The sequence below is a fragment of the Elephas maximus genome, chromosome 8 (assembly GCF_024166365.1).
Source record: "Elephas maximus indicus isolate mEleMax1 chromosome 8, mEleMax1 primary haplotype, whole genome shotgun sequence".
In the NCBI taxonomy this organism is placed as follows: domain Eukaryota; kingdom Metazoa; phylum Chordata; class Mammalia; order Proboscidea; family Elephantidae; genus Elephas; species Elephas maximus.
This window is the reverse complement of record NC_064826.1, coordinates 57,295,850-57,320,858: the sequence shown is the minus strand read 5'-3', so window position 1 is coordinate 57,320,858 and position 25,009 is coordinate 57,295,850. Positions and strand designations below refer to the sequence as shown.

General features: G+C 42.7%; 1 protein-coding gene across 1 annotated transcript in view; it reads left to right on the top strand.

Annotated features, from left to right (window-relative positions):
* TMEM243 (transmembrane protein 243) overlaps positions 1–25,009 on the top strand; it is a 163,852-nt gene that overhangs the window by 129,147 nt on the left and 9,696 nt on the right. Inside the window, exon 2 of the mRNA XM_049894267.1 lies at positions 15,310–15,605. Within this exon, the coding sequence (XP_049750224.1) occupies positions 15,528–15,605 (78 nt within the window). The 5' untranslated portion in view covers positions 15,310–15,527. The remainder of the gene's footprint in view (positions 1–15,309; positions 15,606–25,009) is intronic.

Here is a 25,009-nt window from a genome sequence, read left to right as displayed (position 1 = left end):
AATCCGGTTGGAATTTCTGGCAGTTCCCTGTCAATGTACTGCTGCAACCACTTTTGAATAATCTTCAACAAAATTTCACTTACATGCGATATTTATAATATTGTTCTATAATTTCTGTATTCTGTTGGATTTTATGTGTATGTTCCATTTATTTATCCATTCTTTTGTTAACGGATATTTGGGCTGTTTCCAGTTTTTTTTTTTTTAATAAAAAATGCTACCTTGAGCCTTCTTGCACAAGTCTCTTGGTACATTTATGTCAGAGTTTCTCCTATACACCTAGGTTTAGAATTGTTGATATTTGCATCTTAACCTTTACTACCTAATGAGTACAGTTCTTCTAGTTACATGGTCACTAGCAGAGTACAACATTTCCTAATGTTTGTATCATTGCCAAAATATGATCTCGTCAGAATTTTAATTTACCTTTGGCAGTCTAGTGGGTGGCAAAATGATTGTTGTTGTTAGTTGCTGTTAAGTTGGTGCCAACTCATGGTGATCTCATGTACAACAGAACAAAATGTTCCTGTGCCATCTTCACAATTGTTGGCATGTTTGAGTCCATTGTTGACGCCACTGTGTATTTTGAGTGACTTCCACCCTAGGGAGCTCATCTTCCAGCACTGTATTGGACAATATTCTGTTGTGATCCATAGGGTTTTTATTGGAAAGTTTTAGGAAGTAGATCACCAGGCCTTTCTTCCTAGTCTGTATTAGTCTGGAAGCTCTGCTGAAACCTGTCCACCATGGGTGACCCTGCTGGTATTTGAAATACCAGTAGCATAGCTTCTAGCATCATAGCAACATGCAAGCCTCCAGAGTACAACAAACTGACAGATGGTGGTAATAGCAAAAATTTTTCACCTTTTGGGGAGATCTATCTATCTATCTGTCTGTCTGTCTGTCTGTCTACCTATCTATAATGAAACCTGTGAAAGCCGGAACTTGACGGTATTACCTTGTTTTTCCAGGCCTCATGAGTTTTCTGCCTCTGACAGGGTGCAGTCTTACCACTTTTCTATCGCTCTCTATTAGTGGAAAATATTTGGGTTTTCCTTCTCTGACAGGTTTCTGCCTTATACAGTCCTGGCTTTTACAGGTTTTAATGTGTGTATACATACATACATACATATATATATATATATATATGTGCGTGTATATGGAAACACTGGTGGCATAGTGGTTAAGTGCTATGGCTGCGAACCAAAGGGTTGGCAGTTTGAATCCGCCAGGTGCTCCTTGGAAACTCTGTGGGGCAGTTCTACTCTGTCCTATAGGGTCACTATGAGTCGGAATTGACCCAATGGCACTGGGTTGGGGTTGGGTGTGTATATATATCTGTGTGTATATATATGTACACATACACACACATATTTTTTAACTAAAAGCCCTGTGAAGTAAAGTTCAATATTTGTTTTTATCACTGCAATTTGTAAATGATAAAAGAATCATTGTGAGTTATAAAAGAAAGATTGGATAATAACGCTTGGAATTGTGACTATAAATGAATGAAATTTTTATGCTTGCATAACTTACCAACAGGTTCTAAGGTCAGTTGCAAAAGACTTTTCAAAAGTGTGAGTAAAGTAACTTGAGTTAGTTGTATAGGCTAAGGATGTCAATAAAGGATGACATTAAAGTTCTGTTTGTCTATTAAAAATTCAGTGCCCCTATGTTATAGGTAGATCTCATTACTATACAGGTGATGGGTTTCCTACTCTGTACTCTTATGCAATGGTTCTCTTAGAACCCTTATTACCTTGGAACAAGTGGTTTTCTAGGGGCTTTTCACAGGAGAAAACTTTGTCAACATTAATTACTGCAACATCTTGTGAAGAAGACGCAGTTCCCGGTAGAAATGTTGTGGAGGTGTATTGGTTTCATAGAACTGTTGCAAAAAATTACCATGAAGTGGGTGGCCGAAAACAACATAAATTTATTTTTTTTTTACGGTTCTTGAAGCCAGAAGTCTGAAATCAAATTTATCAGCAAGGTTAGATCCTTTGGAAGCTCTGTGGGAGGATCTGTTCCGTGCCTCTTCCCTACCTTTTGTTTGCCATTGGTAACCCTCACTGTTTCTTGGCTTGTAGCTGCATCACTCCAGTCCCTCCTGTCATCTTCACAAGGGCTTCTTCTCTTACAAGGGCACTTGTCATTGGAGTTAGAGCCCACTGTAATCCAGGATGATCTCCTCTCAAAATCCTTAAGTTAATTAGATCTGCAAAGACTCTTTTTCCAAATATGGTCACATTCACAGATTTTAGGTGGATATGTCTTTCGGGAGGTGACAATTGACTTCACTATAGAAAGCAACAGAAGGCATCATTGGCAGAAGTTAATTACATTAGATAGTAAGAGGTTTCACTCCTGTCTCTCTTTTAGGGAGTAGAATGGAAACATCATTCTAGGTGTATTTTGAGAGAGTTAAAACCTTTTCCCTAAATAGAGGCTAAGTAACAGATGTCTGCTCTCACCACAGGGATTGTCAAAAAACCCAGCCAAGTAGAAGTGGTGCTAATATTTCCACTGGGGAGAATACAAATGACCCTCCAAGAAGGAAAAATATGCAAGATATTGGATGGAAAGCATGCACGAATTACTTTATTCTCCTTGTAATTTATTTAATTTTTTATCCTGATCATGATGTTCTTCTTAAAAAAAAAAAAAATTCCCAAAAGTTCTTCCCTGGTAAGGAAACAAATTGGACTTAAATTTACTTTGTAATGTTCTATTTATTTTATTTAAAAAGTCAGAAGTAATAATGACAAAATATTTACTTTTTCATTTTGGGTAGTATTTTTTTTTTTTAATTTTTACTTTTCTGTGTTTCTGCACTTAAAAAGTGAATTTGACAGATTTCCCATAAATAGAAAGTGACAGACATAGTGTTAAGCAATACCATTTACTTCTTCAGGTATTTATTTTTCACTAATAACCTGGATTTTTAAATAACAAGCTAGTTACATTCCTGTATGTTGTTGCTGTTATGTGCCATCCAGACAATTCCAACCCATAGCAACCCCGTGTGACAGAGTAGAACTGTCCCATAGGGTTTTCTAGGCTATACTCTTCGGAAGTAGATACCCAGGTCTTTTCTCCCGCCGAGACACTGGGTGGATTCAAACTGCCAACCTTTCGGTTAGCAGATGAGCGCTTTACCATTGCACCACCAGGGCTCCTTATTCCTGTATAGTCTTTCTTAAAAAAAAAAAATTAGAGCAGCCTTATTCTAAGAAAAGTGCAATTACCCTATTGTTATGTCTACTTAAAGAGTAACTGAAATAGTATGGGAAAGATGCCTACAGCAAAGCTGGCAGGTTTGGGCTTGAATGTTTACAATATTAAAAATATCGAAATTATCACAGAGAAAATATCTTCATGAAAAAGACTTTAACACCCTCCCCAAAAAGAGGCCAATAATATCTCACTGTCACTATATCAAAAGCTACTATAACTACACTGTATCTATAACCTTTCTTTATATTTTTCTTTCTTTCTCCCCCTTAACTTTTGGCCTCCATCTCTTATGGTCAAAAGTCACATGATTTTAGTGCCAGAGATCTTAAAAAAAAAAAAAAAACTCTCTTTCATTGCTCTTATTTTACAATGAGGAAATGGAAACTCTCAGGTTAAAAGAATAACTGAAGATAACACAACTTGTGTTGAAGCCAGAGCCTAGGACACACATCTCTTAAAGCTATATAGGCCTGAACTTTAAAAATTCTGCTCTGACCATGACCCTCACTGGATCCAGCTACTTGAAATAGTTCTCTACACCAGTAAAGGTTGCACTTAGATACTTAGTACTTCACCCCTGTTATAACCCATCTCACTGACAGGTACTTGATTCTGACTTCTTCCTTCCTGAACTGACTTTGAACACCCTCTCCTCACCCTCTCCTGACCACTAGTTTCAAGTTCTGAATACTCTTGCCCTTGGCTATTGAAGGATCATATTATGCTACTGCTGCTTCTGAGCATAGATTAAGAAAAGAAAAAGAATAAAGAAACATAAACGAATCATTGCCAGTTTTTCTACAGGCATGAAACTTCAAAACCACTCAAAGAGAAGAGAGAAAATCTAATCAAAATCTATTTTCATATTTTTCAAGCTTCCTCCCAGTCTTTGTTCGTATGCATAGGTATGTTACACGGTTACAATATATAGATCCAACTTTGTATTTCGTTTTTCCCTTTGACATTAAGTGAATCTTTTTTCCATTTTGCTACAGCCATCATTACGTTCATTTTGCTTTATGGATAATACGCATAATTTATAGTGTTAACTATGTGTCAGGTGCTTAAAATACATTATTTTCTATAATTCCCATAAGACCCTACAGTGCTAGTATTGCTTTGCTCATTTAACAAAATACTGAGATTCAGAGTGGTTAATAACTTGCTCGAAGTCATGCTTCTACTGAGGGATGAATGCAGGACTCAAACCAAGTTCTGTAGACTCCAAAATCTATGCTATCAACTTGTAAGTGAGGATCTACAGTCAAACTCTAGGCCCCGGATTCCTGGCCCAATACTCTGTCCCTAAATGGATGATTCTCTACCTTGTCTATCCACAAGAATTGCCTGGGGAGCTTTAGAAAACACTGATGCCTAGATCTCATGCCCCGAGATTCTGATTTAATTGGTCTGGAGTGTGGCCTGGGCATCAGGGTATTTAAAAACTCCCTAAGTACTTTTAATCTCCAGCCAGAATTGAGAACCATAGCACTCTACCATGACTCTTTATTGTAGAGTCAACAAAAGGACAGAAACACAGTTAAATCGCACTGAAATGGATGAGAGTTATTTAAGTTAACCTGAAAAAGGGCTTCGGTCTCCTGCCAAATGGTAGAAGTCCACTTATGTGGGTTTGGGAGTCATTGACATACAGATATTAATTGAAGCCATGGCTATAGATGAGCAGCTCTTGAAGAGAAAAATACCGAGGATAGAGGCCTAGGGAATAATATTTAAGAGATGGACGGAAGAAGAGCAGTAGCGCTATAAACCAAACCAAACCCATTGCTGTTGAGTCAATTCCGACTCACAGCAATCCTGTAAGTAAAGGCTATTTCCAGGATTTCTTAACACTAAGTGCTGCTGAGAGGCCATGTCAGAGGCCTGGAAAGTGTCTACCGGAATTTATGACAAGTTCTCACTGGAGCCTTCATGGGAGAATACAGTGGAGCAGTGCCAATTCAGGTTTCAGTGAGTTGAGGAAAACATGGGAGATAAGGAAGTAGATACAATCTGTACTGACCTTTTAATAGTTTGGCTTTAAAAATGTTCCAGTTAATATGTTTTCAGTTGAAATACTCAAATCTAAGTGACTTAAACAATACAGGCTTCCCTCTACCCTGATAACGCACACACACACAAACCACATAACAAGAAGTCGAGAGGTAGGTGGGTCACAGACTCAGGCTATGGGTGTCTTCTCTGGGATCCTCTTAGCTACCCTTTACGGTCCTAAGATAGCAGAAGTATATCCAGACATCATATCCTCAAATGAAAACCTCCAGAGAAGAATGGGAGGGTTACCTCTCCTCGTATGCCTCTCTCCTTTCATCAGGGAAGAAACCTTTCTGAAAGCACCCAGAAGACTTCCCCTAACTCATTGACCTAAACTTTCACATTCCCCTCCACTCCCGCAAGAGAATTCCAGAAAGTAAACATCTGGCATTTCCACCTTTCTCTCGGGAGGTAGGTTCTGCCTTCATAGGAGAAGGGGAGGAGAAAGATGGATGTATAGGCAACCAAGAATTCCATAGAGTCCTAAGAGTGAGAGTGTGTGGGTAGCTAGAAGGAGACATTGGCTTCACTCAAGATTTTTGTTGTTGTTGCTGTTTTGATATCGCTGAAATTTAACATGTTCAAATGTTTTTCATAGAAGAAAGTATAATCAAATAGTGAGGCACCTGTGAAAGTGGGATGAAATGAGGTGTGAAACACAAGAAATGGACAGGCATCTCTTCCATTCTAACTGGAGGGAAGGAGAAATGGTATGGTTTGGATATAGGTGAATGTGTACTTTGTTGTGGAGTTGAGGGAATTCCCATTTGAAGACTTGGTTTTTTTCTCTGTGAAATAAGAGGCGGAGTCATCTACTGAGAGGAAGGGAGGAGTGGAGAGGGTCCAGAACAGAAGTCTGAAGAAAGTAGACAACAGGAGAAAGAGTTGACCAGGTAACACAGCATTTCTGAATGGTTTTAAGGGCTCACTTGAGGTTGGCTGCTCTGAATTAAAAATCAAGGGCATTTATGATTTTTTTTTTTCTCCAGCTATACTAGATACCTGGCCACAGGTGCTGAGAAGGCAGAAGGATTCGTATCTCATGGGATTTTTCTGCACAGGTGTGATAGGATAAATGGGGCAAGGGAACTGAAAATACTAGCAAAAGAGCATTTGCAATGATAGAATACGGACTCTGATCTGGAAGAAAATGAAGAAAGGGGAAGTAGATCCACTGGGAGAAAGTCAAAGGACCAAATGATTAGACATAATGAAGTGGCCAGAGGAGCGAAGGAATGATACATTGACAACAAATAAGAGAACTGGAAGAATGAGAGGTTATTGCTTACCAAATGATCTATCTGGACTGATTTCAGACATGGTGAAATGCTGGGTATTCACAAAGTCCAGAATGTGCAATGGGAGTGAAGTATTGTGAATGGGGCTGAAGCAGAGTAGAGAAGGTAAAGAATTGGGAAGCCAAGGTAATAGGAGGGTCATCTACAAGACTGTGGCCCAACCTGTAAAAATAGAGGTATACCAAAGTAGTTCTTTTCAAACTTAATGTCCTTTGAATTCCTTCTTGATCTTATTAAAATGCAGATTCTGATTTAGTATATCAGGTGAGGCTTGAGATTCTGTATTTCTAACAAGCTGCCAGGTGATGCTGACACTACTGGTTGGGGAAATCACTCTGTTAGTGGCAAAGCACTGGATAATGCTATCCTTGATTTCCAACCATACCCTCTTCTTTTAAACAATCCTCTATCCTTACAACTGGACCAATGAGCAACATCATGATAAATGGAGAAAAGACTGAAATTGTCAAGGATTTCATTTTACTTGAATCCACAATCAACAGCCATGGAAGCAGCAGTCAAGAAATCAAAAGATGCATTGCATTGGGTAAATCTGCTTGCAAAGGACCTCTTTAAAGCGTTGAAGAGCAAAAATGTCACCTTGAAGACTAAGGCGCATCTGACCCAAGCCATGGTATTTTCAGTCGCATCATATGCATATGAAAGCTGGACAATGAACAAGGAAGACTGAAAGAGAATTGACACCTTTGAATTGTGGTGTTGGCGAAGAATATTGAATACACCATGGACTGCCAAAAGAATGAACAAATCTGTCTTAGAAGAAGTACAACCAGAATGCTCCTTAGAAGCAAGGATGGCAAGACTGCTTCTTACATACTTCGGACATGTTGTCAGGAGGGATCAGTCCCTGGAGAAGGTCATCATGCTTGGCAGAGTACAGGGTCGGCGGAACAGAGGAAGACACTCAACAAGGTAGGTTGATACAGTGGCTGCAACAATGAACTCCAGCATAACAACGATTGTAAGGATGGCTCAGGACTGGGCAGCGTTTCGTTCTGTTGTGCATGGGGTCGCTATGAGTCAGAACCGACTCAACGGCACCTAACAACAACAACAACATCCCACCCTATTAAAGGGTGTTAACTTTAGAAGCTATGTTCCACCTGGTCCCAAATATTGGCGAGTTGGAGAAGGGAACAGCCCAATGCAACTAGAAATCAATCCATAATCTTGTTTGAATGGATCAAAATTCGTCATGAATATCTGAACTACAAATAGAGATTGACTCTGCCAACCAGCAATGGACATTGGAGCTGTAAGGTACATTTTCCCTGGGTTTAGCACCAAAACAAGCTAAAGCCACACAGAAGTTGAAGATCTGGGGGAGCAGTAGTCATGAAAAAGCAGAGGAGCTGGTTTTTAGGAAAAAGAATGGAATAAAGGAACAGAAAATTGATAGACAAGAAAATAAGCAGTTCTAGAGTGAATCATTATCCCAGACTCAATCTTCCTCCTCAAATACATCCTACACTTGTGTATGGATATATCTGGCCTCTCTGGCCTTGTTTCTTGCCTCTCTTTCTCACTTTGACTAACTCATACGCTTCTTTTGGGTCTTGATTTAGATGTGGCTTCCTTCAGGAAGCCCTTCCTGCCTCCTGAAGATAGTAGACACTCCTCTTATGTATCTTCTTAGCACTCCATACACTCCAGTTCACAATACTTGTCACCATTTAAGACAATGACCACTTAGATGCTTGCTATTTACCATATGGTTTTGGGGTTGTTGTTGTTAGGTGCCATCGAGTCAGTTCTGACTCATAGTGACCCTATGTACCACAGAACAAAACAATGCCCAGTCCTTCGCCATGCTCATGGTTGTTGTTATGCTTACGCCCATTGTTGCAGCCACTGTGTCAATCAATCTTGTTGAGGGTTTTCCTTTTTTTCCTGCTAACCCTGTACTCTACCAAGCATGATGTCCTCTTCCAGGGACTGATCCCTCCTGATAACATGTCCAAAGTATATAAGATGCAGTCTTGCCATCCTTGCTTCTAAGGAGCATTCTGGTTGTACTTCTTCCAAGATAGATTTGTTCGTTCTTCTGGCAGTCCATGGTATATTTCATATTTTTCACCAATACCACAATTCAAAGGCATCAATTCTTCTTCGGTCTTCCTTATTCATTGTCCAGCTTTCACGTGCATAAGGTGAGATTGAGAATACCATGGCTTGGGTCAGGCACACCTTAGTCTTCAAGGTGATATCTTTGCTTTTCAACAATTTAAAGAGGTCTTTTGCAGCAAATTTGCTCAATGCAATGCATCTCTTGATTTCTTGACTGCTCTTCCATGGGTCTTGATGGTGGATCCAAGTAAAAGGAATTTACCATATATTCTCTATTAAATATATATTTTAAATCTCTTTAGTATTATCAGTATATTTATATACTAGTATGTATTAGAATATTTAGTATACTAGTATGATACAGTATATTTATATACTAATATGTATAGAAGCAAGGATGGCAAGACTGCATCTTACATACTTTGGACATGTTATCAGGAGGGATCAGTCCCTGGAGGAGGACATCATGCTTGGTAGAGCACAGGGTTAGCGGAAAAAAGCGAAAACCCTCAACGAGATTGATTGACACAGTGGCTGCAACAATGGGCATAAGCATAACAACAACTGTGAGCATGGCGAAGGACCAGGCATTGTTTTGTTCTGAGGTACACAGTTCCCAGTATTATTACCATCATCACTTTTTATATCTTTGTTTATTATGATAAAATATATGTAACATGAAATTTGCCATTTTAACCATTTTTAAGTACACAGTTCAGTGGCCTTGATTATATTCACAATGTTGTGCAACTATCATTACTGTTTCTAAAATTTTTTCATCACTTCAAACAGAAACTCTATACCCATTAAGTAATAACTCCTCATTCTTCCCTCCCGCCACTCAATCTCTGATAACCTCTAGTCTACTGTTTCTATGAATTTTCCTATTCTAGATATTTCATGTAATCACACCATATTTGTCCTTTTGTGTCTCGCTTATTTTACTAAACATGTTTTCAAGATTTATCCATGCTGTAATATGTATCAGAATTTCATTCCTTTTTATAGCTGAATAATATTCTACTGTATATATGTGCCACATTTTGTTTATTCATTTATCTGTTGATGAACACTTGGGCTGTTTCCACCTTTTGGCTACTGTGAATAATGCGGCAATGAACACTGGTTTAGAAGTGTCCAAGTCACTATTTTCAGCTCTTTTGGGTGGTAGCACCCTACTGGACAAATGGCAGGAATGGCTCTGAGCGGCACAGGTTGGATTTAGAAAAAAAAGAGAGAGTAAAAGTTATGTTGATTAGACAAGGCTTTATTAGGGAACTTACGTACAGAGGGTCGATGCCAAGATTCTTGCCAGGACAGTGAAGTGTTGAGTGTCACTGGTTAGAGGTCCACACACAATAGTGAGGGGTGGGTGTTTATATACCTAGTACTGATGTGCAAGGATACGTGCAGGGCAGCCAGGGAAAAACATACCTAATCTATGATGGATGGGGTTGTTTTTGTACAGTTAATGGGTTCCAATTGACGTTACCATGAAGTCAGGTGTTTGGTCTGTTTTTTTACTGGCCAAGGCCACTCCTCAGTAAGGTACTCTGATCTCTCCCAGAGTCCTTTATGGGCAGAATGGGTATATACCTAGGAGTGGAATTGCTGGGTCACATGGTATTTCTATGTTTAACTTTTTGAGGAACCACCAGACTGTTTTCCGTAGGAGCTACACCATCCTACATTGCCACCAGCAATGCACAAACATTCTGTTTTGTCCACATTTTTGCTAACATTTATTTTCCTTTTTTAATTATAGCCAACCTAGTGGGTGTGAAGTGATAGCTCACACCTAATAAATGTGAAGTGGTATTACATTTTCCTAATGGTTAATGATATTGAGCATCTTTTCATGTGCTTATTGGCCACTGGTCTATCTTCTTTGGAGAAATGTCTATTCAAGTCCTTTGCCCATGTTGTAACTGGGTTTTTAATTTTGTCACTGAGTTACAGGAGTTCTTTATATATTCTGGAAATTAAACTCTTATCAGATATATATGACTTGCAAATACTTTCTCCCATTGTAGGTTGTCTTTTCACTTAATAATGTCCTTTCATTCATGTTATGGATTGAATCATGTTCCCCCCCAAAATGTGTATCAGTTTGGCTAGGCCATGATTCCTAGTATTGTGTAACTGTCCATTAGTTTGCCATCTGATGTGATTCACCTATGCATTGTAAATCTTACCTCTCTGGTGTTAATGAGGTGGGATTAGTGGCAATTATGTTAATGAGGCAGGACTAGATCTACAAGAGTAGGTTGTATCTTAAATCAATCTTTTTTGAAATATAAAGACAGAAGCGAGCAGTGAGACATGGGGACCTTATACCACCAAGAAACAAGAGCCAGGAGAATAGCGCGTCCTTTGGACCCAAAGTCCCTGCACTGAGAAGCTCCTCAATCAGGGAAGGTTGATGAAAAGGATCTTCCCCTATTGCTGACAGGGAGCGAAAGCCTTGCCCTGGAGCTGGCACTCTGAATTCGGACTTCTAGCCTCCTAGACTGTGAAAGAATAAATTTCTCTTTGTTAAAGCCATCCACTTGTGGTATTTCTGTTACAGCAGCACTAGATGACTAAAACAGATTTGGGTACTGAGAGAGTGAGGTGCTGCTCTAACCAAAAACCAAAACCAAACCCAGTGCCATCAAGTCGATTCCAACTCATAGTGACCCTATAGGACAGGGTAGAACTGCCCCATAGAGTTTCCAAGGAGCGCCTGGCGGATTCAAACTGCCAGCCATAGCACTTAACCGCTACTCCACCAGGGTTTCTGCTGCTCTAACAGATGCCTAAAATATGGAAGTGGTTTTGAAACTGAAACCGGACCAAGCGTGCAAAGAAGCCAAATTCTCAGAGGCTAGTTTTGAGAGAAAGAGTTTATTTCGCAGGCTAGCAAGCGGGAACTCAGATGTATCGACCTCAGATTGAGTTCCCCAATCTGTGCGAGCAATATACAATTTATACTTATACATATGCATTTAGGGGTGGAGGGAAACAGTAGGCAGGATTAGAGGTTTTACATATTCACAGTTTCTAGTAATTATTTATTATGAGGTGGGGCTAAGACTCGGCACCGAAGTGGCCGAATGACCACTTTTCAAATAGGCTCGACTATTGTTGATGATGCATTTCCGGTGATTTGGTTCCTTGGCATGAGTCTTTTGGTTCCTTGACATAAGTTCTCTTGCATTATTGAGGATGCGTGGCAGCCCAGAGTCATTTGTCAGTCATCATGGCCTACTCTGTGCATGTCAGGCTACTCTGAGCCAGTTAGATCTGAACTCTTCCAGGGCTCTCCAGGGGGTCTGAAAAACAACTTAGAGGAAGTGAGTGACACGGTGGGGAGGTGACCAGGAGTGGCCTGATACCTGGTTGAGTACTAATTAATTAGGCATCTTCAGTGTCTTCAGCCTCCAGAGTCCCCTAACAAAACTGTGAGTAGTTAGAGAATGGACAAGTTTAAAGTGCCTAATAGTAAATGCCTAGATTGCCTTGAAGAGACTGTTAGTGGAATTATGGAAATTAAAGACAATTCTGGTGAGGACGCACAAGGAAGTGAGGAGAGCTGATACATTGGAGATGGCACAGATGGTGAGAAGCAGGAGCAGAGAACCAGCAGCAGCAGACCATGGAGACCAGTGCAAGACGTGCTGGAGCTGACCCACAGAGTAAGAGAGCTGAGTGCCTTTGGCAGGAGGCTTCCTGGAGGAGTGAGGTGCCTCTAGGCACTTACTGGTGAAGCTAAACTTGCCGACCTGTGGAGCTAGAGAGCTGAGTGCCTTCCAGCCAAAGTTTACTGGCAGAGTGGGGTGCCTCCAGGCACTTATTGGTGGAGCTAAAGAGCTTTGGAACACTTGCCAGAGCCAGGCAGACACTGGCAGCAAGGCCCTAGGGGCTGAGAGACCAAGGAACCAAGAAACAGAAGCTGAAGAGACAAGGATCACAGGAAGCAGAGCTGCATCTGTCTCAAAGTGTGGAGTCACCACTCAGACAGACTAGGAGAATGGTGTGCCTAAAAGCCCAGGGAGCAGAGCTGTGGTTCCAGTGGGCCTAGAAGGTGGAGCTGAAGCCCAGGGCAGAGGGACCTCCACTCAGAATCCAGAAAGTGTGGCCAATACCTAGAGTCTGGAGGGCAGGGCCATTGTGTAAATTGTGTCAGAGAACAGAGCATTATTTTCAAGCCTTGAGGGCTAAGGTAATGCTTTCTGATGATGTGCTTGTTGCGTGTTATCCCTCCTATTTCTCCCATTTGTAATGGAAATGTCTAGCTTGTGGCTATTTCACCGCTGTAATTTGGAAGCAGATAACTTGTATTCTAGATTTCACAGACGAAGAATTTTATGGAAGATAAGATTTTGAACTTGGAATTGATTTAAGACTTTTGCTATGATATGATGGGGTGAATGTGTTTTACATGTGCCAAGAACATGAATTTTTGGGGGCCAAAGGGTGAATTGAATTGTGGCCTCCCAAAATGTGTGTCAATTGGCTAGGCCATGATTCCCAGTATTGTGTGATTGTCCACCATTTTGTCTGATGTGATTTTCCTATGTGTTTCCAGCACGGTTGCGTTTTTTCAGAACACTCATGTTATTGTTGTTAGCTGCCACAGAGTCGGTTCTGACTTACAGCGACTCTATGTACAACAGAACAAAACACTGCCTGGTTCTGTGCCATGCTCACAATCATTGTTATGCTTGAACCCATTGTTGCAGCCACTATGTCAGTCCATCTTGTTGCAGGTCTTCTTCTTTTTCGCTGGCCCTCTACTCTACCAAGCATGACTTCCTTCTCAGGGACTAATCCCTCCTGATAACATGACCAAAGTATGCAAGATGTAGTCTCCCCAACCTTGCTTCTAAGGAGCATTCTGGCTGTACTTCTCCTAAGACAGATTTGTTCATTCTTTTGGCAGTCTGTGCATTATTCAATATTCTTTGCCAACACCACAATTCAAAGGTGTTAATTCTTCTTCAGTCTTCCTTATTCATTGTCCAGCTTTCACACGCATATGAGGTGATTGAAAACACCATGGCTTGGGTCAGGTGCACCTCAGTCTTCAAGTTGGTATCTTTGCTTTTCAACAGTTTAAAGAGGTGTTTTGCAGCAGATTTGCCCAACACAATGGGTCTCTTGATTTCTTGACTGCTGCTTCCACGGATGTTCATTGTGGATCCAAGTAAAATGAAATCCTTGACAGAATACTTATAGATAATCCCAATGCAGTAACTGACACTGTGTTACCTTTGATGGCCTGTCCACTTCCAGTTCCCTATGCCCTAAAACCCAGAGGCAGACACACAAAACGCTCTGTATGGCTGCGAATATGCTCAGTCAGCACTATCATTGGCATGCTGTGTGGACAAGTGGAACTCCCTAGCAGGTATAACCTCCAGACTGTTTCTGGAAACGACGTAAGATCCCTATCACAGAACATAACAAGACAAACATACAGACAAAACCAAAATTATCAGTGACTCCTGTCCTGTCCTAGGTGCAAAGACAGAGGTGGTTAAAGCAGGCCGATTGCTTTTAAGATACTTCCAACCATATGCACAGCTATTTTCAAAAGTGTTCTTTGCCCACGTGGATCGCACAGACTCCGAATTACTAAAAGGCTGAGAAACGTGCAGGTGCCGAGATTTGTCCCCCCACGGGGAACAAACTGGCAATTCTAGAAATAAAGACCCGCAGCCAATGCGGCGTCTTGGCCCGCGGGATTGGTGGCCTGGGCCTTGACGTGGTCTGGGCGGGCCCGGCGGTTTGCGACAGTGGCCACGGGTCCGGGTGTGGGGACAGGGATTGGGAAACGGCAGCACCGTGCCCAGCCTGTGCGCCCGCTCTCCGCCAGCGCGGGAGGTCTCTTCCTGTCTCACGCATCTCGCCAGCGTTCCCGAGCCTTGGCCCCCGAGTTTGGCGGGGTGTGGACCCGGGCCCGAGTCCCCTGCGCGACCAGGACTCCCCGGCGTGCGGGCGGCGGGGGACGCCGAGGTTCGGCCTGCAGGCGCGGAGCGTTTCCCGGGAGGGCAACCCACTGTGCAGAGCGGAGCCGGGATTCTCTCCTGCTCGCTCTGCCCAGGTCGCGGCTCCAGCCCAGCTCCCAGGAGAGCTGCGGAGGGCCCGGCCGGCCCTCGGGTAGATGCAACAAATGCGACGGGATCCAAGTTGCCTGGCGTGGCCACTGCTGCGACCCGAACCCGCAGCGCTGCGGAAGGGGTCTGCGGAGCGCTCGGCTCCACTCCGGCAACTTCGCTTCTCCCGCCACTCCGGAATTGAAGGAGTGGGAAAGTGGGAGGGCTTGGAGAGTGGCTTGTAATCCGTTCGTCCATTAAACTTTTTTTTTTTTTTTCTGAGCATGAAGGTATACGTGTTCACTGTAGAAAATCTGGAAATTATTGTGAAAAGAAATGGTGGTGTGTGTGTGTGTGGTGGGGTGTGTGTGTGTGTGTGTGTGTCACGGGATAGTGTTTTTCCGGGGGCGGTGGGTAACCGATTTGCTGTGCAAGATGCTGCCCCGGGGCGAGCAGCGCGCCGAGATTTAGGGAAGTGGGAGATGCCCGGGCGGGGGCGCCCCGCCAAGAGTCGGCCACGCGGTTTTTGTTTCCTTTCACTTCCGCGGCAGCTGCTCAGGATGAGGAGGAGAGCGGGGCTTGGGCGGAGCAGCCTCGTCCCCCGGGCCTGAGCGCCCACCTGCCGCCGCTAGCCGACTTCCCCGACCTGACCTGGGCGTTCCGGCTATGAGTGCTCCGTGAACACGCATGTGGAGTCGTGGACCCGAGACTTCGGGAGGTAATGCTGGCCTGGTTTTGAGTTGCTTGGGGAGAGTGAAGGAACTAAAAAATGGAGGACTTTTCTACCAGGACCTACGGCACCAGTGGCCTGGACAACAGACCTCTGTTCGGAGAGACATCAGCCAAGGTAAGCGTGGACCGTGGCTCCAGGCCTGGGTGTGTGTCTGTGTGTCTGCCTGTCTGTCTGCCTGTCTGCCTGCCTGCCTGCCTGCCTGCCTGTCTCCCTTCCTTCCTCCAAGAGTCCTCACTGGGCCCTTCTGCGGCTCCTGAGGGGACTTGAAAGAAGAGCGAGCTGGTTGTTCAAACCTGCTTTCCTTCCCAAGGTGTTTGCCCTGCCACTCCTCTCCTTCTGTGGGACTAGGTTGGCCAGTAGCCTAGAAGGCTGAGTGGAGAAAAGTTCAGAAAGTTCTGGGCTGTAGGAGGCCCTTCAAGGGGAGTGCGGAAGCCCCTTTCAGGAGGAAATGTTGTTGTGATGTTTGCACAATCACGTCTTCAGCTGAATAGCAGACCTAAAGGGCCCTGGAGCCCAGCTTCAGGTGTGCGCCTAAGATTGCTGTGAGAAGGGGCTGAAGAGATGCTTGTGGTTTGTGTTCATGGAGCTGTGTTTTCTGTTGAGGCGGTGAAGCAGCTAAGGAAGGGAAAAGGAAACGTGTGAAAGGAGGGTTATTTTGATGATGGAGCTCTATTTCAGGAAGTGGGTAAAGAATCTCTGGGTCCAAACAAGTTATACAGTACATTACACTAGCCTTTTAAAGGTATAACACCTTTTTAGAAAGCTTAAATGTGTGATGCCTTGGGCCAACAAGTGAAGAGAGCTACTTTTCCTGCCCTAAGCATTAACTTTCTGAGTAGTTCGGGCAAGTTTAGCCTGTTTTTCCACCTAAAAAGTGGTAGTGGTGATCTTTGTCATGTGACAGAGTGCTTTCAGTTTCTCAAAAAGTAGGGCATTTAAGAGCTCAGAGCTTCTTGGATTCCTCAGCTTTAGCAGGCACCCTCCAGCAAGAACAACAGGGCACTTGTATACCTGGCAGTCTGGGACATAGCCCTGAATCTGGAAACTTCCAGCCTGCCCCAAGACTTCTATTTTATTTTTAAAATTCCGTATGGATTTTGCTTTCACTTCTCAAAGTGTTTGGATAAGAAAATGTTTTAAGATGAATCTCCAGGAAGATGCACCTTGTTTACCTTGTGTCTTTGCATAACCCCAGCCCACAGTGCACCTGGGTTGAGAATCTTGGCTCTAGTCCAGTAGATGTTCCTATTTCTGCAAACACTGAGCATAATATGCTAGACCCAGTCAGGTGGGGGAAATATGTCAGCAAATGTGATGCAGTGCTGTTAGTGTTATGACAGGGACATGTTGGGGTACAGAGTAGAGAATGGTCACTTTTACTCAAGGAGCTTGGGGAAGAGCAAAGAGAATGGCTTCTCCATTCTGAGTCTCTGATAGCTTTGGGCTTTCTGAAATGAATGCCCTTATGTTATATGTAAGAATTCAGCTAGAAGGAGATTTGGGGCCTAGGTTGTGAAGATAGCTTACTGCTTGGAGGGGTGGGACCCGGGGCACTTGGCTGCCCAGCTGTCCTAATCCCTCACATGTTCAGTCTCTCCCCACACTCATTGGCACACAGATCAGAGTTCTAGGTAATCCAGACTTCTGGCCTCCTTTAACTTCATAGCCTCCAATATAGAGGTAGATGACTTGATAATGGACTTGTTGATTTATGTAGACACTTAGAAATATTGATGTTTTCTGAATAACTTAGACCAAAATGCCCAATAACTTTGTTTCTTATTGCTTATGATTCATTTGAAACCCATCTAAGAACTTTACTATTCCAAATATATCTGTTTATTATGTACTTGTTTAGTCCAAGGTTATATAGCCCCCGTGTTATGTAGGCAACTTTAGGACATTATGATAGTAGATCCAGCTGCTCAGAGAAAAAAGTGAAGAATAAAATATAATTTCAGATCTATCAGAATTGCTTCCTCTGGTTCCCTCCATGAGACTAACAGGATGACTGAATATAGAGAAACTCCACAGAGTGGAGAAAGGAGGAGATACCTGGTCTGAGGGTGGGAGAAAACAACAGGTTTTTGTTTTTAATAAATTGAGGAGCTAAATCTGGAGGGGGAGAGACATCTTAATTTCTGGTCTTTTATTGACAGCAAGCAGAGATCTTATTTGAGAGTCTGAGGTGGGCAGTACAGGAGTGTTGCCTCAATAATGAAAGGAAAGGACACATTACAGTGGAGGCTGTGGAGCCAGTCCCATGCAGGACAGTAATTGCTAAAGCAGGGTGGATTAATGGGGACCCTGAGAAACCCATCTCTGGCCCCTGTGTGAGGGTGTTCCCAGTTCTCTTTATACTGCCAGGAAACTGGACACACAATAGCCACATTGCAGTGGAAACAATATTGGTGAGCTGCCACCTCTGAGGGCGAAATCCACTTCCTATCATAGTGTGACAAGTTTTTTGACCTTTTAGTAATCTTACTTGCTTTATAACAACTGACAATATATAGCCTTTCAATTTTATTTCTAGAAAGGACTTGAGCTTTAGGGCTATTGTCTAACTTTAAAGCAAAGACAACTGAAACTCAAAAAGTTATCGTGTGAAGAGTCTGGAGGAATGTTTGTGTTTCTTCAGTGCCAGGCAACATGCTAGCATTCAGCTTATCCTTGTTTGGTCATTGAATTTCTTTATAAGATGGCTATTATTGTTTCTATTTTATAATTACGGAAGCTGGATCTCGAAAAGTCTTACTTGTTCAGGGTCACACAACTAGTTCACTTCTGGTAATGCTTCACCAAACTCCTTTTCATGAGTTACATGGTAGAGTGAATAGTAACTTGATTATACAGCCTATGCCACAGTGGTTCTAAAAGCAGTCTAGGTAGTCTAACATTGCCCTTTCACAGGAAATAGGAGGTAAAGTAATTTGCCCAAAATTCTGTAGTGAACGAAAGATCCTGGATTAGTATTGTAGAACAATAAATATATAACCCAGAGCAGCACCTTCATGAGTAAATCCCTGAAGGAACTTCTGTCTTTACCTGTACTTGATGCAGTAGTTGATGTCAGTTATTGAAACTCGGAAATTATTCAATCTTTAGCATGATATTTAGGAATGACTTTACAGATACAGTCATGGAACAAAAGGCAAAGAGAAACAGTTCTCTGTTGTTAACAATAAATATCTAAGGGATAATAGGAAAAAATGGAAAGCTTTGTAAGAAGTGTATCTTTCATTCCTTGATACCTTTCGGATTATATATTGCTAGCTGGGCTGTTTTATTAAGAATGCAATTCCTGGTCAGAATATCTAAATGCTTGCGTCACCTGTTCTCACAGACTCCCAAATTCTATGATGTAGTACACCTGTTTCAGATGAACAACAAGTGTGCCACAGATGCTAAGCTAATAAGATATATCTACGGTTTACAAGCTTGCCCTGTAGTTTAGCATTCTTTAAGGGAGTGCTATCCAACGGAAATATGTGAGCCACGTTTATGACTTAAAAATTTCTAATAGCCACATTTAAAAAAGTAAAAAGCAGATGAAATAATATTAAAAATGTATCTTATTTAATCCTTTATATCCAAAATATTATTTCCACATGTAATAAAAATTGAGATTTTTACATTCTTTTTTTCATACTAAGTCTTTGAAATCCAATGTGTGTTGTACACTTACAGCCCATCTCAATTTGGACTAGCCATATTTCAAGCACTCAGTAAATGTATGTGGCTATTGCTACTGAATTAGCGAATTTCCGAAACACAACGGTGACTCATTATTTAAAGGAGGTTCCATAGTCATGTTTGTGAAACATTTTTCTTTAGGACTTCTTAGAACCTTTAATATACTGTTTTTCATTGTGACTATAGTTGGAGAGGGTGGGTAAGTAATGCTTTCTGAACTACTTTGGTAGTGCTGGGTCTTTTCAACCCTAGGTTCAATGCCTTACCCTCCTCTCAAGGACATTTATGAGACAAGATTCTACAGAACACCCTTTGTAGACTGGTATTCTAGGGATCTTCTTCCTCTGCTTCCCACTTCCCTATCCTCCCTAGTGTGAGTTTGAACATGGAAGGTTTCCTTATCTCCCCTGCCCTTTAAAAGTTTGCTTTAGGACAACACATAGTTTGAGCAGTCTTTGTAACTATAATGGAGAGATATCAAGAGATCTTGATTTGCTAGCTGGCCACAGAATCACCTGAAAACAGTTTCAGCTAATCTAGCCTGGCGACTCAAGGAGAGGAAGGGCAGAACTGTTCTCCTAGTGGGAGAAGGCAAGCCAGTATAAGTATACATAAAACTCAAAACACATTGCTGTCCAGTTGATTCCAACTCATTGTTACCTTAGAGGACAGTGTAGAACTGCCCCAAAGGGTTTCCAAGGCTGTAATCTTTATGGATGCAGACTGGCACATCTTTCTCCCGTAGAGCGGCTGGAGCAGCTGATGTGTTAGAACTGGTGACCCTTCAGTTAGCAGCCAAGCACTTAACACTGCGCCACCAGGACTACTCTCAGTGCACCATAACCAAAAAAAAAAAAAAAAAACCAAACCCACTGCCATCGAGTCACTTCCGACTCATAGCAACCCTATAGGACAGAGTAGAACTGCCCCATAGAATTTCCAAGGAGCGCCTGGCAGATTCGAACTGCCGACCTCTTGGTTAGCAGTTGTAGCACTTAACCACTACGCCACCAGGGTTTCCCAGTGCACTGTAGCTAGTGCAAATGGGAAAAGGAGGCCACTACACTACACCAGCTTACTCTGTTGATTTTCAATGATCACAAAAATAAATGATTCCTCCCTTAAAAAGGGTGGTGACAATTATTGTCCCTTTATTTCTTCCTGGATGTGATATAACAAAAGTGAGTAACTTTGAGGGTAGGTGTATACACTGAACTCCCAGCAGATAACGTGGAGGGGGATCCTCTGTATAGGGGGTAAGTTAGTGGGCCCTAGGGTTCAGGTCAACCAGCAAAAATTCCATATATTAAAGCATTCTTCCTTTATCCCTCCCTTCTCCCCCTACCCCACCAAAGCCAATAAGCAAAAATGGTGAAAAACAAGGTCTCTGTAAGGAATTTAAACTTGGAGCACTTGGCCTCTGCAAATGATAGTGTAAGATTACAGTGCTACTTCATGCCCATTTTTGGGCTTTTGCTGCTTAATTAAGAATAAAGCTGTAGTTAGGATTGTTGTGTCTGTGCCTGCTGCCCCCAGACCCCTGGCCTAGAGACGCAGAGTCTGTCTTACAAGGAGCGCAGGCTTCTAGTGTCTCTCCTCTTGACGGTGCTTTTCTGAGCAGAGCTCCTGTCTCCCTCAAAGGCAAGCTAGTCACCCAAGGGACTGGAAACTCCTCTCATCCAGCTGCCTGGCCAGTCTTAGTTACTGTTTCTTGTGCTGGTGAAGCGGTTCAGGACAAACAGATGCCGGGGTTGTTTTCTTTCCTGCTGTATTGTTTTCCCTCCTCCAACCAGAGCAGAATCTCTGGGGGTGGGGTGCAGGCATTGGTATTTTTAGAAGTCTCCTCAAGGAACGTTGATGCCCACAGAACATTGAGACCTACCAGCCTTACACATGCTCTGTGTGTGTCCAGGCTGGCACTCTCCACTGACTTCTTTCCTTTAGCAGCCTCCCTGCCCCTCGCAAACTCTGTTCTCCTTTCTGAAGTGTCCTCTCTTCTGCAAGTATCTGACTTCTCCATCTAATTCCACCTTACAACTACCCTCACAACTCAGCCTGTAGTCATGCTTCCCTCCTGCAAACCCTGACCTCAGAGATGCCCCTCGGCACTTGCAGGCCCCTTGTGCTGTCAGGGCTTTGTACAGATCTTGCCTCCTTGGCTAGAGTACAAGACCCAAGGAGCAGGAGCCAGTTTCCTCATTTCTTTTTTAGCACTAGGCACAATGCTTCACTCATCTCTTGATTTTATGTGTATTAAGTTTTAAGTGAAGTGAGAATTTAGCATCACCAGGAAGTAGCCTGCATTCTTAGGGGCATTCTGCACCACAGTAGGAAGCAGGGCTGGTGTTCTGAAACCTGAAGTGCTGGATACAAAAGACAGGAAGGGGTGCTTCAGGCTGTGATGCAAATAAAGCCATCACTCTCTCTCCTCTCCCCAGCAGGCTACAGCAAAGAGGCCAGTTGTAAATGGGTAATGTATCCTGCAAAAAACCAAAACCCAAACCCAATGCCATCGAGTCGATTCCAACTCATAGCAACCCTGTAGGACAGAGTAGAACTGCTTTATAGGGTTTACAAGGATAAAACACCTTAAACTGAGGCCCGGCCTCCCAGAAGCTGGTGGTTTACAGAGTTTTCCTCTTTGTAGAGGTGATTTTTACAGGTCTGTAGTGATAGGCTGGATATGCTGTATTGAATCTTTTTTTGTCTGTCCAAAGACCAGGTATAGGTATAAAAACCCATGGCATTGAGTCGATTCTGACTCATAGTGATTATATTTTCTGAGCTGCCATAGGGATATGTGGGTTGACAAACCTGAACGTCTCTATAGAAGCAATGGAATGTATTTGAAAATGGAGCTGTCCTGGAAATTGGATGTATGACCACCCAGGGCATGGGGCCAGCTCAGTTCCTACTTAGCTCTTAATTTCTCATTGACAAGACTTCCCATTAGACATGGCAAAAATAATGTTAATACCTTATTAGTTAACATTTACTGACCTTTTATTGAATGCCAGGTACTCAGTTCTAGGGCTTTAAAGGTATTATCTCCTAATCCTATGGCAACCTTGCATGTTAGACTCATCGTACAAATAGGGGAACTAAGGCTTAAAAAGCTAAGTGACTTACCTAAAGCCGCCACAAGGTGGGCATATGGCGGGAGAATAAATCTAAGTCAGGTTGGTCAGGCTTCTAAGCTCATGGTCTTTGCTTTGCGTTGTGCCTCCCATTCTGAAGCTTGGAGTGAGGGCACTTCTGTGGTACCAACTCTAGGGGACATTTTCCCCTTTAAACATGTTTAGTAGGTTTGTTTTCCACTGTAATGTGATTTCCACAAATAGTGCTTCAATAAAAATATGTATATATTTCAAGCATATGTATCAGTGAAAAGAATAGCATAGGATGGGTGTACAAAAATATCCACAACTGAGAAATGTGAAATAAGGGAAGACTTAAAAATGTCTGTAAATACACTTTCTCGATAAAAATGAGGAAAAAACTGGTGTTCAGAGCCACATGTAGCAATGAGGGAGAGTTCAGAGTGGGAGAGTTATGAGGGTAGGTGTGTCTACATTCTCATAAATCTCTTCTCACACATCCTGTATTCTTGGAACCATTTCAAAGTCCACTGTTTTCTTTGGGAAGTCTCAGAACGGTAGTACCTGTGGTCAGAGTTCACTGTACCGTCATAGTAGCCAGTGAGGCAAAACATCCCCTTCATGCTCCACCCATGTAGATGCTTTCCCTGTGGTGGTTTGTGGTGACAGTGTGAGGGGCAGCTCTGCTTATGCAAAACCATGCATCCCTGGGGAAACCTCCCACATTTCATGTCCTCTCACCATGTTTATTCTTAGAAGACTGCCCCTTAGGCTCTGACTGGACCAGTTCCAGAGCTTTCAGGACATGAAGTTTTCCATTGTGATTTGGAAGAAGAGAAGGAAAGCTGTTTCTGAGACTCAATCTTTTATTTATGGTATAAAAAATAGGAACCATTAATTGTGAAATGCAAAACTTTGGAGGCAAAATTGTAAGCGGTGTGGCTCAAGGGTCTGAATCACTCAGTTCAGGAAAACAGTTGTAGGAAGGAAGCTCGTGTCCTTTGGACATTTAATACATGCAGAATATATTGCCCTTCTCTGTGCATGAGAGAAGATAATCACTGCTTCCAGTGATCTGAAGACCTTGTGAGGTGGAGAGGATGAGTACTGAATATAAATGGGATTGAGACCTAACAATCAAAGTGCTAGAGGAAGGGAGTAGTAATTCTTCTGGAGGCATCAAGTCAGATGACTTTCAAGCCTTGGACTGTGGAGCAAGAGTAAGATTTTTGACCAAGGAGGAGGTGACAGCCCCAAACAGGGGCTCAGCTTGAGTAAAAGGAGTAGTAGCAGGACGGTACAGGAAATGGTGAGAGAACTGGGAGTGCTCCATTGTGACTGGACACTAGAACTTGAGAGGATCAGGCAGAGGAGAGGCTGGGCCTGACGAAGAGTCTTGCAGTGCTGTACTGAGTTTGATTTTCTTCCATAGGCTGCAGGTTGTTAAATGTACATGCAGGCATTTTTTCATTCAATTATTAAGTGCATACTACATTCCAGGAAACGTGCTATGGGTTGGAAATAACTATTGTGAGTTAGGCAAATAGCGAAGATAGAAAGGCATTAAATCCTTGTTCCTCTCTCCTTTGTCTACTAAGCTTCAGTCACCCTGGCCTCCTTTTTGTTATTCCAGGTCACCAAGCTCATTCCTACCTTAGGGCCTTTATACTTGCTGTACTCGCTTATCTGCAGTATCCTTCTTCCACATACTTGTATGTCTCATTCCTTTTTTCTTATAAAGGTCCCTGCTCAAATGTCACATCCTCAGAGAGAATTCCTTGACCTCCCTTTTTAAAATAGCTCCCACATCTCTACACTGGTCATTCTTCATCTACTCTGTTTTTAGTTTCTTCCTAACACTTAATGTGTAGAAAAAAATGGAGAATGAGTGCCTAAGATCAAATGGGAAGCAGGGTGGATGGGACGTCCTTCTGATGTTTGGAAGGACTTGAAATTTTTGGTCCAGAGATGGACTCCATGAGGGAGAGACTCAACATAGAGGTGACAAAGGAGATAACTGAGTAAGGGAATAGGTGCAGGATTGGCAAAGGAGCAGGCCACATTTCGGTTTTCTTCATGCTGGAAGGGATGAAGACAGGTGAGAAGGAGCTTTCCTTTTTTCGTTGGTGTCTTTTTTTGGTAAGGATGTCTGCTGCTGGTAAAGGTTTCAAGAGTGGAATTTGGAGCCTGAGGAGAGGTGGAAGTTTTGACTACTTTCTGCAGAGAGACGGGCATTTGACTCAAAATGAAAACCATCGTGATGGGCCAGCTGAGGATAAAAAACACAAATTTGAACCCAGTTAGCTTATTCTTTCACCTAACATTTGAATATCTAATATGTGTGGGCACTGTGGTGGTGCCTTTGTACAATTTGAAGAAGGTATCTCCACTCTGGGTAGTGGCAGCTCCCACAGGCACACATCATGACTTCGTCGTACTTTGTCGGAATTAGAGAAAGGTGTTTCTTCCTCTGGGTGGACACAGCCCTGTGCCAAGGTACACAGCTTGGAGAGTGCAGCATTGGGCTGGATTTCAGCCATACTGCCATAAGCAATGGTTCAGAATACAACCATGAACATACCCTCCTAGACCTTACAGTCTAGAGGAGACAGATGAGTAAGCTGGTGTTTACAGTTAGGACAGGTTAATGGCTTCACAGGCTTTAAATAAAAGCCTAGCTCTGAAGCATAGAAGTGGTTGGTGGGGGTGGAGTGACTCCAGATG